The sequence below is a fragment of the Chironomus tepperi genome, unplaced genomic scaffold (assembly GCF_022539635.2).
Source record: "Chironomus tepperi strain 1889 unplaced genomic scaffold, CSIRO-AGI_Ctep_v1 contig_163, whole genome shotgun sequence".
Taxonomy (NCBI): Eukaryota; Metazoa; Arthropoda; class Insecta; order Diptera; family Chironomidae; genus Chironomus; species Chironomus tepperi.
The window spans coordinates 591830-609079 of record NW_027226285.1 but is presented as its reverse complement, the minus strand read 5'-3'; the positions used below and the strand labels follow the sequence as shown (position 1 = coordinate 609079).

The following is a 17250-nucleotide window of genomic DNA, read 5'->3' as shown; positions in this document are numbered from 1 at the left end:
ATATTCAGCTTCTAAGGCTGAAAATAGCATCGACGTTCTCATTTCAAAGTCAAGGTCATATGAAGGAATCACACATCAGTAATACACATACATACAGCAATAAAACTATTCCCTTCTGTCCCGAAATATGCACGTCACCATTCACCAATACATCTGCTATTGATGGGAATTTTGAAATTCGTTATTTTCATTCTTCTTCGTGTTTATTTTTAGAAACTCAAAGTCGTTTCTTGAATTTCAGCCCGTATACGGCCGTATGAAATTTATGAATGATTGAATTTTATCAAAAAACTAGAAATTCTGAATTTTTTACATTTCATTGGCCATAGTGATCAATTGTGATCCATAGCCTCAGATGGCACCTAAAGCTGGCTCTATCGTTGGCTTTCGTCTGCCAATTTCCAATCCAAATTCAATACCAATTTTCTATACTTGATCTGAATAATACAAGTCCATGGGTTATCGATCCAAAATTCGGCACAATGTCAGAGCCAAGTTAATAGGAACACATGATGTCGGACTCTGACATTTTGTCTGCATCAGGTTAACGTGACTTTGGTGTGGTGCCGGATTTAAATCGAATCTGGCATCGAAACCAAAGTCTAATCGGTTATTGATCAATTAATTGATCGATTTATGCTATTCAAAGACTAAGTTCATATTTATTTTTGGATATAATGATAGGATTTATTCACCATAGTATGTACTTTAAAATTGCGATTGCAACAATCGAGATAATTCCAATTTAAATGATTTTAAAACAAAACAAACAAAAATTCTGGTATATTTTTAATCGGAATTATAAACAAAACACATAAGCTAATCAGAGTCAACTTGAAATTTTTGAATGTTATCAATTATGTACATGCATTCCAATTTTATTATGAATACAATTAAACATCTGCATATGAGCATCTCAATTTTTCGAGTATAAAAGGTGAAGTAATTTTGAGAACAATTCAGTTTGCATTCGCATTTGAATCAAAGTTGTAACTTCACAAACCAATCAAAATGAAATTCCTCGTTCTTGCCTTGTGCTTCGCCGCTGCATCAGCCTTGACAGCTGACCAAATCAGCACAGTCCAATCATCATTCGATGGAGTTAAGGAGACTCAGTTGGCATCCTCTACTCAGTCTTCAAAGCTGATCCATCAATCATGGCTAAATTCACACAATTCGCTGGAAAGGACCTCGACTCAATCAAGGGATCAGCTGAATTCGCTGCTCATGCCAACAAAATCGTCGGATTCTTCTCAAAGATCATCTCAGACTTGCCAAACATTGAAGGAGATGTCAACACATTCGTCTCATCACACAAACCACGTGGAGTTACACACGATCAATTGAACAACTTCCGTGCTGGATTCGTCAGCTACATGAAGGCTCACACCGATTATGCTGGAGCTGAAGGTGCATGGGGTGCAACTCTTGATACATTCTTCAACATGGTCTTCGCCAAGATGTAAATCTGGTTAAATCATACATTTATATTATAAAATGACATCACATTGACTAAGCTCGGAAAACTTTAGGAAATAAAACCTGTTCCATTTTTAAAGCAAAGAAACCTACCTTCATTTATTTAGTATCTCATCTACGTTTTCAGAAGTTGCAAAATAGATTTTCAGGAGTTTATTGACTTTTTCTAATCATCATGTCCTTGACATCGTAAACAACAGCATCTCAAATTTAAGTGAGATTAATAAAAGCTGCTCAAATTGTCGAAAATAAGTAGCGCAACTTTTGAGCACAAATTGAGAGCTGATTCATCAAAGATCATTGCAGATCTTTCATGAGTCTCACACAAGACATTTGAAGCTACATACGCTCAATCGAACAACTTTCTGTTAGTATCATGAAGATTTACAACGATTGAACTGAAACTGAAGCTGAATGTTGATGATTTTGTCGAAACTGAGATAATATTAGTCATATTCATCAGTTCTGCCTTATTTTATGACAAAGTTTCATGACATAGGTGAAAGCCTGAATGACATGATGACAGACAATGAACATACTCATATAAATGACGCTACTCATGAGTATACTCAATAAACATAATGATAATGTTCAATTTTGTGAGCATACCCATAATCATAACTCGTTGTCTGTTCAGGATTGACACTGTGATAGCTTTAGAAGGATAAAAATTGTTCAGTTGGAGAACTAAGTATAATGAGCATAATGATATCAAGTTAGTCAAATTCTATCAAAAATTGAAGCATAAAGTATAACTTTCATTTTAAAATTATTTAGGCATTTTATTGCGTTTTACAAATTATTATGGGGTGTATAAGACTTGCATGTGTTGCGTAAATACACTCACGCATAGTATAGTATAATATTTACATCTGTAGATGTCGGCATACGAATTCATCTGTATTGGTGATCATGTCTCTTTCCCTCAAACATATGATCAACATAAACACATCCCAGACTTTGTTGGTAAACAAAAAAAAAATCTAAACAACAAGTTTCGGTACCAATACAGTAAGAACATATCCAAAATTTTGAGTATAAATAGAGATGGATTTTCTAGATCAAATCAGTTCTTGTTTGAATTTGAATCTGTAACTTCACAAAGTACATCACTAAAATAATCATCATGAAATTCATCATTCTTGCATTGTGTGTAGCTGCTGCCTCAGCATTGTCACCAGATCAAATCAGCCTTGTCCAATCATCATACGCTAAGGTTAAGGGACACTCAGTTGACATTCTCTATGCCACTTTCAAGGCTGATCCATCGATCCAAGACAAGTTCCCACAATTCGTTGGTAAGGACCTCGAAGCCATCAAAGGAAGTGCTGAATTCGCAGCTCATGCTGGCAGAATCGTCGGATTCTTCAGTGGTGTCATCGATGACTTGCCAAACATTGGACCACATGTTGATGCCTTGGTTGCCACACACAAGCCTCGTGGAGTTACACATGCACAATTCAACAACTTCCGTGCTGCTTTCACTACATATCTTAAGGGACATGTTGACTCAATGCCGAACTTGAAGCTGCATGGGGTGCAACTTTAGATGCCTTCTATGGAGCTGTCTTCGCTAAGATGTAAACGGAAATAGAACGGATCACAATTGAAAAGACTGCATACAAAATTCAGATAAAAATTCAAATTTAAAACTTTCTTCTATACTCATTGCCTTTCATAAAGTAACTTTTCATTAATTTTTTAACTTTTGTAATGACTTGATACATTTTAAATTAATAAAAAATTCATTTTTATAACAAAAAAATTGCATATTGTGTTATTTTTGGATATTTACAGCAAAATAATTACATTTTACAGCATTTCAATAAAATATGTCAAAACAAGCATCACTTTAGCTCCAATTTTGACAATTTCTAAAATGTTCTAGTTTTGATATTTAATAACTTTATTATTTTGCTAGAGTTCTATTTATAATAGAGTTAAAATACACAATTATTATTTACGAATGAAGCGTGAAGAGAAAATTGAAAATTATGAGGGCTTTAAATGCATAGTTCCACTGACATATCTATTTGTCTATTTTTATATGGGATGTTTCCGAAAATATGTAACTCTAGGTGGATAAACCCTTCACTATGTTGGCTCCAAAACATAATTATGCCTAATTTTCGTTAAAATCCAATTGAAAGCTAGTTATAATCTAGGATTAGATACCCAGCAGACACTCTGTTATGGAGAATTGGAGAAGCCGAACTCTGACTCAGAAACTGATCGAATATTAACCAGATACTCTCTCTTTTCATCGTCACTTACTTCTAAATGCACCACTAACAACCGAGCTCTATGTCAGGATATGTCCTCAAAAGAATAGATGAATTCTATTCAAACAACCCTACAGGAAAGGGTGGCTGCTCAAAAATCAGGATAGAAATGGTGAAGTTCACCATCTCCAAACCCAACATGTTCAAGAAAGGAACTATGTTCTCTACTCTAAATTTTGAGTATTTGGCAACTTTTCTATCCTAGAAAATTTTACAAAATTCAGATTAAACTTGACTACTCTTGCGATACTTAATTTACAAACGACTCCGCCAAAATGCAGCCATGATCATAAAAAGGACGTAAAAATTCTACTACGTAAAAACTGTAAATTTATATTTATTTTAGTTCACATGCACCCTTCTCATTTCCATCAGATGCTTTGTGCATTAAAAATTTTAAAAATATTTTTATTTTTGTTTCTCATGTTGTTAGAAAGGATCTGCTGCAGGTAGGGGATTTTTCTGTATTCCTATTTGTTGATTTCATCAGCTGATATGTCCGCCAACATATGTTTTTGTTATGATATTTTGAACAGGGAGTGGATCATCTGGCAGAAACTATGGATTCCATGGATTTTGTGGAATTTGTGGAATCCATGGAAAAATTTATGGAAATCATGGAATTTATGGATTTTTTGGTGGAATCAATGGAATCCATGGAAATTATAGATTAATTCATGGAATCCATGGATTATATGGATTTTTCCGTGGAATCCATAGAATCTATGGATTAATTTATGGAATTTGTTGATCCTATGGAATTTGTGGAATCCATTGAATCTATGGAATCCATGGAGTATGGAATACATGGAACTATTTTATAAAAATTCATAACTTTTTATGGTTTTTTAAATATTTTACTGTAATTTTTCCTTTTACAAATAAGTCCGAAATAACTGATAGGCGCATGAAAATTTTAAAACGCTCACTATAATTTTTCCTTGTACAAACAGTCCAGAAAATTTGATGAACCTTAGAATAAACAGTAATTTTCCATTTTTGGTAATGAAAACGCAGAATTTTCCAGAAATTTTGATGAAATTCTATTAACCGTATACTTAAAATTCAATAAAAAAGATAAATATAATTTGAGGATTCTATTTTAGAATTTTTTAATGATTAGTTCATTATATTCCACAATCCATGGATTCGATGGATTCCACAAATTGCATAGGATCAACATATTCCATAAATCAATCCATAGATTCTATGGATTCCATGGAAAAATCCATCGAATCTATGGATTCTATCGAAAAATCCATCGAATCCATTGAATCCACAAATTTATCCATAATTTCCATGAATTCCATGGATTCTTCAAAAAATTCCATAAATTCGATGATTTCTATAAATTTTTCCATGGATTCCACAGATTCCACAAAATCCATGGAATCCATAGTTTCTGCCAGATGATCCGGACTCTTTTGAACATGAATATTTTGTACATTATGATAAATTTGTATTTTATGAGTAGATTTTTGGAAATTTATTGAGTTTTTTGACTATGACATAAGGATTAATGTTTATTGAGTCTTGAAAAATGCAATGTTTCATACTTTTAGTCATGTTTTATTGGAAATTGGCAAAGGACAGCCAGCAATAGAGCCTATTTCAAAGTATTTCCATCCTAATGTCAGTATAGTATCTGATTAGCTCGAATATAGTCCTAAGTCGACATCAAACGGACGCTTAACATCTTCAAATTCACTTCTTTGTTCAATCTGTCTTATGTGATGATCTAAATTTGCTGAAGAAGCTGAAGTCTTCAGAATTCCCCTCCTTCTTAGTCAGAACTAACTGCGTCATTTTAGACATATTTCCCAATCACAACAACCATGATTCAGTCACATGATCATCAAAAACAATCAGATAATTCATCTAAAAATAGAACCTGCCATCCGCTGGGGTACCATTCCTTTAAAAAGATAATGCCATGAACATACAATTGCATTATTTCTGTATTATATAACAACACAGAACGAAAGGAAGAAAGAAGAAAGAAGAAGAACCTGCAATAAATTTAAACAGGAATATCATGTTCTTTAAAATCACTTCTGCCTGAAATTAACAAATGCATACAAACACAAATAAATGTGAGAAGCACGCAAAAGTCACGTACGCACTAATGCTGATGCTGTGTATTTTTGAGGTTTTAAAAATTTTGTTTCAATAAAAGATTTAAGGTACGATATATTGCAATTTATTTACATCCTTTTTACCTGCATGTGGTGATAACAGCTTATATGATGAGCCTTTAAGGATTCATCAAGATTTTTATACATACTTGGTAATAAATTCATAAAAATTATTTACGACCAATGCAATTTGTGTCGACAATTGTGGGATAAAGCCAGTAAAAATTGAGGATGAAGAGATTGTAAAACTGTGAATGGCTTTTGAATGAAAATGTGAATTTTGGGCAGTTTAAAAAATTCCATAATGCTGAATTATTCTATAGATTTCTAGTGAACAAAAATATGGTAATGGCAAGTCAATGTTGAGTTGATGTCTAGTTCGTGGAATTGACAATTGCCAAAGAGCAGCCAGCGATAGAGTCAGTTTTAGACGTCAACTGAGATAAGCCATAGATACAGTTGATCTGTACGGCCAGTGAAGTAATGCAGTCAATGTCCAGCTCTAACGTATTCCAGTCCACTCGGCAGTTATTGTCCCATTTAATATATCGAAATTCATGTTTAAATTATTCACAAATAATCCATAAGCTCTGTAAAATTCATCAAAGAGACAATGAAATCAGTAACCAAGCAACAAACATATCAAAAGCCGGAATCCTTAAAACTTTGAAACAGAAAGATGCACTTTTAAATAATTTAAATGCAAAGAAAGAATAACTTTTTAAAATAATCATCAAAGAGACAAAGAGACAATGGTGGCCGATCAGCCCAAATTATGGAAACCAGTAAAGTAGCTCCCATGTATCGTTCAATTGACAATTTTCATGTCTGATACAGATTAGGGTCTGCTTATTCCAGAAGAAGACAATCTCAAATCACTGATTTATTCAAATGCATGCAGACTGAGTTACTGAAAGTAGCTCATGAATGATCTCAAAGCAATAAATATCTAAAGTACTTCTGTGCATCAAAAAAAGTCATTTTTAGATGAAAAATTGCAAAATTTAATATCAAAAAGCAATAAAGTCACTTTTAATTGAGTAAAAAGCAATATTTGCAAGTTTGAGAATTAATCGCTACTTCATAAAGTTTAGTACTTAAAAAGCAATTTTAAAATCATTAAACACAATTTTTCATTCATGTACGATAAAAGGAAGTCCACTTCTAAAAAAATTTATTCCACTGCCAGCAACGACAAATGTGTGAAATTAAATAAAAAATTCAACTTGCTGTTAAAAATGAGAGAAAAAAAATAAAAAAATTTAATGCAAATTAATTGTCCGACAATAAATTAAAAAAAAAATTGTCAAGGGAGGGTTTGGGACACTGGATAGACATTCGAGTTGGGGATAAAAATTGTGAAAATAAAAAACAATTAAATAAATTTGTTCACCATTTAAACGACATGTGCAATTAAGCAATTAAAAATGTGCATTGCATTATTTATCATTGTGAGATTTTTTTATTATTTGTTGCTGTTCCAATTGATGTCCTTCTTTTTATGAAATTTCTCCAAAAGCTGCATAACAATGAGAACCAAACAAATGTGTAAATGTGCGATTTTACGTATTGATTTTTAGGACTATTAATGTCAATCGTTCAACTGTTCATTTATTCAATTGCATGATAAAACATTGGTGCTTTTGAGGCGGCTATTAATTACCAGTTGTGACACATTTTTTATATATGCTGTCTGATTGAACTGTTGTTTTCTGGGGAACAAAAAAGCGATCTAGTGTAAATAATTTTTTTTGTGTGATTTAAGCTTGTAAAATTACAATTCAATGTGGTCAATTGATTCGCTGGAATTGGCAGTCATTTGAAGTTGGATCAGCAGGATGAGAAAATGGAGATTTTACTTGATTTTAGCATCGAGACAAATTTGGGAAAATTTGGCTCCACTAGTCATAGAGTTCATTGATTGAGTTAAATTTGCCATTGATCGATTTTAAGTTAAGCTAATAGCCAGCCATTTTGTCAAGTAATCCTCTCCGGACCGTGCTGATTTGCCATTCTCTAAAATGTGATAATTTTTAAAGTTTGTCGATCGTAATGATACCCAAATCTTCATTCCACAATTTTGAGACCAAAAATATCAATCTACAACTCTAATGCTTAATATTAAAAAAATTCATTCTACATATATATCCAATAAGAATTCTATTATGTCTTTTAATACTTTCTTTCCTGCCATTTCGTTTTCCTTCTCAACTCAATTTTAATGCCAACACAAACAAATACACAAAAAATTGGTGTATTGTGAGAACTTTAGGGATGTTGTTATAGACAGCAACACAATCAAATTTTGTATCGCTATACATTCACATCTATTTTGATGGACTTTGGACTTTTGTCCCAATTCGTTGAGTGCTTCAAAGACTGAAGAATTAAAACACACAACAAATTTTGAATCCTCTTTCACATCCATTAACTTTACAGCCATTCCAATTTAATATTTAGTTATTACAGCTCATTTTTCATTACATTTCGTGCATGTAAAACTCATTTTTCTGAGAGTACCATTTAACACCTTTGCATATTCCCACACATTTGCTAAAAATAAAGCAAGAAATTTACTTCAAAAGCTTTAAATAACGTTTGATATCTCAGAACTAGCAGTAAGATTTCAATCAACATGCAAAGTACAAGAAGAAAAAAATGAATAAAATAATCAACATGAAACAAAAGCTCATTTCCACATGACTTTAAATGAATAATCAATTCGTGATAGTATCATTGAAATGTACAAATAAGAAGAATTTGAAAATTAGGGTGTAGAGTTAGAGTTATTGTTGGCTTTGAGCGCATTTATTCGAGTTTAAGGATTGTGTTTCATATGGACTAGTATTATATTGACAAAAAGACACTGCCGAACAGCACAAGTCGATTATTTGATTCAAATTTTTGTACTAGGCTGACGTGACGACTCTGTCATGGTTCCGAATCCAATTGGACAATTTGGCTAAAGTTCCGGATGGAATGTCATTACTCAACTGAAGCCTTAGTTATTAACTGGATATTATTATCAACTTGCCCATTTAGGATAGGATGATGACATAATTAGAACTGAGGATCACTTGCTTATTTAATAATAAGTAGGGTTCTAATGATGCGATGTCTAACTTCATGTATCGCAAGGCTGAAGACACTGTGATCAAAATCATTCATACATTCCTTTTACTTTCTTGTTTTCTTCAATGGCTTGACATAGCATCAACTTGCGATCCGTAATTTTAGTTATTCGCCAGCTTACTAATTGTCCATCCAAAGAAAAATAGTGTCTTTATCAACAGCTTCTTTCCAGAAATTCTTTAGTCGTCTAAGTTAAAAATTAAAAATTTCTATTCTGGGGTTTGGCGATAAGCAACATGTCTACATTTTCCGCATTTAGGATGAACAGCTTTGATATTTTCAGCTGAACCTTATAACTCGTCAAATTCTCAATACCTGCAGTTAGATGAACAACCCCTATGTCAAGAAATACTAAATTTATTGATTATAATGGGCACCCAGTCAGTCAATTCACAACCAACAAGACCCTTTATTGTCAAAAAACAAAAACTCCACTAACAAAATGCTGAATTAATTTATTTCATAAAGCTCACGTTTCGATATGAGCATGTACATTTCGCCTCCCTACATACAACAACAAAAACAAAAAATATATTTTTTTTATAATAAAAAATTGCACAATTGTTTCATTTCATGCAAATGTGGAAAATGAAAACATTTCACATCATAGCAACTATAAAAATTAATTTCCCTTCTTTCCTTTACTGACAGTTGTTTATTGCAAAATATTTTTTATCATCATCAACTATGCAAATGTGTTTAAAGAGCTTTTTACCTCAAAAAATAAAAAATCATCCCCTCGATTGCTCATTCTCACAATTTATAAAAGTGCTGTGGGGGTAGAGGGCAGGTGCACCCATTCCAATTCATATCTACAAAAATATGTGTGAATTTTGAGAATTTTTTTTTCAAAAAAAATCAGAATATGAATCTGGAGAAACTTTTATGGTGCCCTTTTGCAGTCGAAAATAGAGCCAATTTCACTCAACTGTAAAATTTGCAGTTTAATGCCTTTTCGAAAAAAAAACTTTTTTTTTCACTTCTGCTCATTCGAATACGAGAAAAAAATTTTATTTTGAAGTTTATGAACAAATGGTACCCGAAGAGTAAAGTTTGAATCAAGTGATGGTAAATTTTAGGGATGAAAATTATGATTGAGTTTATGGGGGATAGAAAAGTTCATGGGGTTATGTCATGAAGAGGGGTTACGTCATGAAAAGAATCCTCAAATTTGTCTAAAAAAGTGATTGATATGAAGGATATGATGAACATTTTTGAGGGATATTTGAGAGTTCAAGAGGTCTGACTAATTTTTTTTTAAATTTTTTGTTAGTTCTTAAAATTATTCAGGATATCCACAAGGAACATAAACGAAGGAGGGTCCACCACGTCGTGTTCAAAGCTGGTCTGCAGCTTTTTTATTAACATCAAATGGAAGTCGTCTCCCTCTGACATTTTGAGGGTTAAATCTCAGCCATATGGAAGGCCACATAAAGGCAGTATTTGAGACAGCAAAACTGCCTTTATGTGACGTCCATTTGCAATTGCATTCCATTCTTCGGAGATTTTGGAAGTCATCCCTATTCCCTTCAGTTTTGGAACAATTTCTTCATTTTGTCAGTGTTTTTCGGGACAAAAACCTCAAAATTTCCCAAATTCTTGCGTTTCATACTAAAACTCCCGTAAAAACCTTATGGCATCCTCCTTGCCGTCCTTAAAACCAACTCTAATTGCTCCCTTAGATAAAGTTGTCTACAGGCGTTCTTTAAACGCGGCAATGGGTTTCCGTGCGACCCAGCCAATGATGAAAGAAGTAAGTAAGTAATTGCTCCCTTAACCTTGTGACTTTACAGCACTGCCCTTAAATTACCCAATCTCAAGTCTTCAAAGTTCTCCATCATTGATTTCCATCTTGTCTTTCTTAACTGCTTTTCTTTTATTTTTTTTTTCACCCTCGATTCCTCCTTAATATATGGCTACACATTTAAACATTTCTACATATATAAGATAAAAAGCAAAGCTTCAGGGATACGTAGCGATGGAAAAGCGATTTCACTTACTTGCACATAGCTAATGGCATCATGAAAGACGGGAATAAGAAAAGTAAAGTTTTTTTTTCTGTAAAGTCAAACTCGTTAAATTTGTTGCTGAAAAATGTGTATTTGCTATATCTAAATTCTAATAATACTCGTGACAGATAAAAGTTTTTTTTTCAAATTTCATAGCTTAAAAAAAAGTTCAAACGGAAGGGAAAAAGTTTTTCTTGTTAAAAAAAATAATTCTGGTTCTGATAATTTAAGGAAATTGTTAAATTATTCTTATTAAATTTATTTATAGAAATGTACATAAGTGCTGCAGAATCAAACGCAAAAAATGTGGAATTGAATGGGGTGGGAAAATTAATGAAGGAACTTTGAATATTTTAATGAAACATTTCTATGCAACAGTAAATGTCTGAGCTTCTTGGAATGTATGAAATTGATACATAAATTAATTTATGTTATGCGACTTTTTTTCTCGCCTTGCTTGAGAGCTTTTAATTCAATTAAATGCTGTGTCATTTTTATTTGAAAAAGTTTTGGATTGGAGATGAGTTTTTAGGGGAGTTTGGAGATGACGTCACATGAAAATTAGATTTTATTACGATAAATTACCATTTAAAGCAGACTTTAAGAGATCAAAATGATGAATTTGAGGAGAATTATTTATGCTGACCATAGAATGGCAGGTCGATGTATCCCAAGGTGTACACTACATTCCCGAGCATTACAAGATTCAGTTTGACAGCCACTTGTATGCTAAATGGTCCTCCAAGTTCAATAGGATCCCATCGTCTACTTTGTGTCATTCGAGATCTGATATATAAGATTACAGCCAGAATATGGGCGTTATTGCTAACTTACTGGATCATGCTCCGACTTGGAGCCTAGGTTGCTACAAAATGCTTTCCATTTGACTCTATAAACAGCTGTATCACAGAGCTTGTACAAATTCTCAGTTTTGATATCTAACTGGGATTCCTACAGCAATAGGGACAGTTATAGGCAACATCTGGTGAAGGCCATATATTACAATTGATCTGTACGGCTAGGGAAGTAAATATGTAAGTATTCCATAGCAACAAGCCTTGAAATCAGGCATTTTAACAACATCCTTCCTCGTATAACATAAAATCGACAATATTCAGCATCTTGAAATTCCCGAAACTTCTCAGTCATCTACTAAGCTGTTAAGCTGTCACACCCAAACATATGTGCCACAATTTAAAATTCTACTTTGATTTCCTTCAATTTACTTCATGAGCATTTAAAGACATACACACTCACACAAGAAAACATCAAAGCATATTTCAGGTTCACGTAAAATTCACAGACTGTTGCCTTCAATCTTTTGTAGTTTAACGTCTTCTTTAAGTATCAAAATCCTTCTGATGCTCAAAGCATGGATATTAAGACAGAGCTATACTGATGTGTAGGTAGGAAAAATATGTCATTTACACGAGACTTTTTGCTAAACGAGCCTTAAATGATGCTGAATAATAAAAAGCAATGTCCCCCGGATAGTCTTAGTCTTGAAATGTTTACAAGGTTTCAATGTTGTAGACAGTAGGAATAATAAGAGGTCAGACACGCACTGGCAAAAGTATATTAATTTTAAAGACTGAAAATGTGTTGATTTCTTTTTGGAAGCCTTAATTTTCCATCCTTTCAGCAGTTACAGCGGAGCAAAAAAAATGTTGAAAAATTTCCTCATTGTTCCTCGCAACTTCACGAGTTGTAAAAAACATTCGCAATACTAAAAATTTTTTTTAAAAAAAGCCATAAAATATTTCTCAGTTTTAAAAGCTTTTGCCATAGCAGCAAATCTCGTTTTATTTCTTTTGTTTAGACTGAAAAATGTTTTAATACCTGCAAATTTTTTAATGGGTAAAGCTCTTGCTGAAATAAATAAAGGACTGGGTGGTGAAAATTGGAGACTGAGGGATGAGACTGGAGGAAAACATGACGGTGAAAAATATTTATGAATTAAGGCAGGGTTGGTGGTTTGGGGAATTGATGATGAAATTGGAGCAGGTAAATGGGATCATTTTAGTGATGTATGTGGGGATGCTCAGTCGTTTGGGCACACACAGTGGTCTGGGGTCGCACAGTAGTGTCTGAGTGTATAGTAGTATGGTGATGCACTGTTTTGTGTCACGAGTTATCCCGAAACCAATTGTCCCGAGCAGCAAAATGGGATAAACTGCATTATTCTGTATAAATGCAAAGTTTGATTGCCGCATACAGGTCGAAATAAGCAGTGAAACCCTCTCGAATCACGGCTTCTGCAGGTGACCCCCATCACAAGTAGCCACTCTGCACCGGTAAACCTTAACAGTCGATGGAACTTCTCCAGGTTGCCTTCTGTAAATGGCCACTGAGGGACTTGTGAAGTCCTTTTTACTGGATGTGAGATTTTTACTGGAACTGGCAAGCAACAAAATTCGACTTTTGTCAACTCTTCCTTACCAAACAAATTGTGCTGATCGGGTGTCTTCCAAAAAAAATTCTCTCCCCAAAAAAAATCCAGCTAAAACTAAACATAAAGGAAGTGATAAACGGAAAAGAAATATTTTAATGACATCCCATTAGATTCTATAGCATCCCTCATTGTGCATACTTCTTTTTTGTTTACAAAAGAAACAACCAGAAGTGAGAGTAAAAAAAAATCTTACAAATTTGCCAAGTGCTGATGGCTGGTCGTTAGGGGTTTCAATCCCGGGATCCCGCATCCCGGGATCCCGGGATCCCGGACGTTTTTCCGGTCCCGCAATCCCGGGATTGGAGAAGCTTCAATCCCGGGATTACGGGATTGAGAATTCATTTGATGTTGATACAAAAACTTCAAGTTTAAAGTCAAAATTTTAAAAAATTTAAGAATCACACTTTTGAAAATCATGTCTAATAATATAATTTAATAATTTCATCCACTCAGGCTTTACAGTATCAAATAACAAAAATTGAAACTTTCTTCATATTAAATTTGTTAATATTTTGAAAGGCCAGAAATTAAATTTATTTGTATGTAATCTCAGAAATTTAGGCAAATTCTGTGTTGATTATGCTTTCTTGATATCAGGATTTCCCGGGGAATCCCGAAAAATCCCGAGTTCCCGAAAATTCTATTCTCGATCTCAAAAATCTATCGAGATTGGGATTTTGAGAAGGCATGATGTTGATATCTTGATTTCGGCTTTGAAAACATAGATCTTGACAATTTTTTGACATTAACTTGTCTTGCTAACTACTTAAACTACATTTTTGTATACTAGAAATGATGTTTTTTTAGCCTCAAAATTTCAAATAAAACTATTAGTATTACATTTGCACTGAAATTCAGCTAAAAACTTGATATTTTTTTCATTATCCAATCCCGGGATTAATCCCGGGATCCCGGGATTGAGATTTTCAAATCCCGTAATCCCGGGATTGGGATTTTGTCCCGGGATTGAAACCCCTAGTGGTCGTGATACAGATAACGACAAAGAATAAGTATGGATGAAAAAATTCCTTCCATATCCGCAGAAAAAAAGCCAAAAAAAGAGAAAGAAATCCACAGCTACAGTCCATGATCTCTTCCTCGTTTCGTGTCTGCCTTTTTATGCTGCTATTGTTTGTGAATACATAAAGTGAATGGAAATTATTCAGTACGAGAATGGAATTAAACAAGAGGATAAGGATGGAAAGTAGAAGCCAAACAAAAGAGCATGTCTCATAACCGCGAAATTTTTATGTTAATTCTGTTCTTTCCTTCTCTTGTGAAAAACACGACACGACACAAAAAAAAAAGTCAGACACCGAATCCTCTATGGATATACCGAGATAAAAAAAAAGAAGTTTAAATTGGGAGTGAAAATTAAATATAACAATTTTTTTTTTGCTCCTGCCACCCAGCATAAAGCTTACTTCTTTGCCTTAAAGCAGTGGTGGACAACCTGTGTGTCGCGGCACGCCAGTAAGCCTCCAAAAATGCCATGAACTGTAAGCCAAGTGTGAAATTTGAGGCTCATCACCACAATGTGCCCCAAAAATTAAAAGGTTGCCCACCACTGCCTTAAAATCTGAAACTCGATTTCTGTTTGATCTTGATAATGAGCCATGAGTCTCTCTCACAGCTTTGTTCCATACCCAATGTTGATTTTTAATTTAATCTTATTGGATTTACATAAGCTGTTGTATAAAGTTTTTTAAATTGAATTAAATTACGTATTGATGAAGTTTGACATTGACTTTCACGGATTGACACTTTTACTTCCATCATGCTAATTTCATTCACAGGATAAAGTTTCAAAATTGGTTTAAAATAAAATATAAAAAAAAAGTTTGAAGCTTGTGGGTTTTGAATAAACCCTTCTGGTGTGAATTTTTTAATGAAATGGAAGTTGAGGTATTATTGTTAATTTTACGTGTAAAATTTTTAAATGAATTAAGGGTGAGAATGTGTTTGGATTTTGTGTCAGATGTGGGAATGTGTCAGGTATTTCAGCATTTTAAAGGAATTTTACATGTCCGTAATGGTTTTACAGAATTATAAGCAAATAACTAAGACTCAGGCACTCATTTGAAAATTATAAAAAATTGTATGACTTACTGATGAGTGTCTTAGACCTTCAATCGACATCCAGGGGTGCATTCAGGGACGGGATGGAGTTTGGGGTCGAAACTGCTTCTTTTTTTCAACATATAATATTCAAAATTTAGAGGGCCTTTTGGACCATTTTTACGAAGTACCCCAGAAAATTAAAGATTTTTTGGGGGCTGGCCCAAAACCCCTTCCCCTCCCCCTTGAACACACCCCTACAACCACCAAAACATCCTCAACCTCCTCAAATCACAAAAAAATTCCCAGAATATTCCCATAAAACTTTCTCATCTTAAAACAGACACAGTTTTTTTTGCTATCCAGCAGCAGGTGATTCCATTAAGGCTTAATGGTAGTCATGGATTACAAGTCCTTTAAATTGATCTCATTATGTTTACGCTGAGAATGTAAATTTCCCTGCTGAAGATCTCAATCACACAATTTCATACATTTCTTACACAATTTCTTTATCAATATTTTTTATCTTGAATTTCTGGCTTGAAATGACCCAAAAAATTAATTTTTATTCATATTGGGGGGTACGGGAGCATTTGGTTGTTATGTAACAAGCTCTTAGGAGGGAGGAAAGGGATCAGGAGTGAGAATTGCTCCAAGAGGGTGGGATGAGTATTGTAAAGACTCAAATTATGAGTCATCCATGAAAATTTCCTTACTTATTGGAGATATAGTGGAGATTGGGGGTCAAAAAATCGATTTACTGCAGGTTCCCTAATAACTGAACAACCCCCATAAATACTCAATTGTCCTTTATTTCATTCCATCCCATAGATTCATTTCTATTCATAGAAATAAAAGTCATTTGTAGGTAGACATCTACCCTAAAAACAGCAACATATTACACAATTTTGTTTAAATAACGAAAGCAGGCATAAAAATTCTTATGCACGAGAAATAGAAAATCGTCCAGATGAGCTCAAAACACAGTGAAAAATTCAAATCACGCACAGTTTTATGAAAACAAAAAAAAAGAAAGGATAAAGCGGAAAAAAGGGAAAATTATAGTAGGAACCTTTCCTTAAAGATGAAGAAACATATACACATGCATAGAGTGGAACATACAACTACATGTGCATATAGATGATCTTAATATTCTCTAGATATGTTCAACATAGAAGCATTGAAGGAATTCCAATGATATATCACGCAATTGTGTAAAAAGAAGGAAATATTTAAGGCATACGTAGGTAACGATGCTTAAAGAAGTGTGTGTGCCGTTAAAATTATGAAAGCAGCTTAAAGCTTCCTTCACCGACGACGACGGCAAGAAGTGAAAAAAAAAAAAACATTTTGAATTACATTCATAATACGTCACGAAAATTCTGCTCGAGTACCTAAAGCAGCACAAGAAGCAGCAAGAAGAGAAATTTGTTAAAAAAAATTATTTTTTTACTCTCGAATCTCATCAATTTTTTTCCTCATTGCTTCTTGTTCCTGCAATTTTTTTTCTCCTCTTTTTTGCTTCGTCTTGCACGCAGCACGTCTCTGATCCTGACATTAATTCGATGAAATTTGTTTTAAAGACATTGTTACTTCTGTGTGCTCAAGCAATGAGCTTGACTCGAGAAAATGAGATAAATTAAATTTTTTTTTTTATCTTTGTTCCTCTTTCCGTACTCTTTCGCGTTAAATGTTGTTCGGTG

General features: G+C 33.6%; 1 protein-coding gene and 1 pseudogene across 1 annotated transcript; both read left to right on the top strand.

The window, feature by feature from the left end:
* Positions 1–978: 978 nt before the first annotated feature.
* On the top strand, positions 979–1567 carry LOC139088502 (globin CTT-IV-like; annotated as a pseudogene).
* Positions 1568–2566: 999 nt separating this feature from the next.
* LOC139088523 (globin CTT-E/E'-like) lies at positions 2567–3157 on the top strand. The gene is given in 2 exon segments (XM_070637782.1): positions 2567–2992; positions 2995–3157. Coding segments are annotated over 2 exon segments (456 nt in total). The 5' UTR covers positions 2567–2605; the 3' UTR covers positions 3064–3157.
* The last annotated feature ends 14093 nt before the right edge of the window (positions 3158–17250 follow it).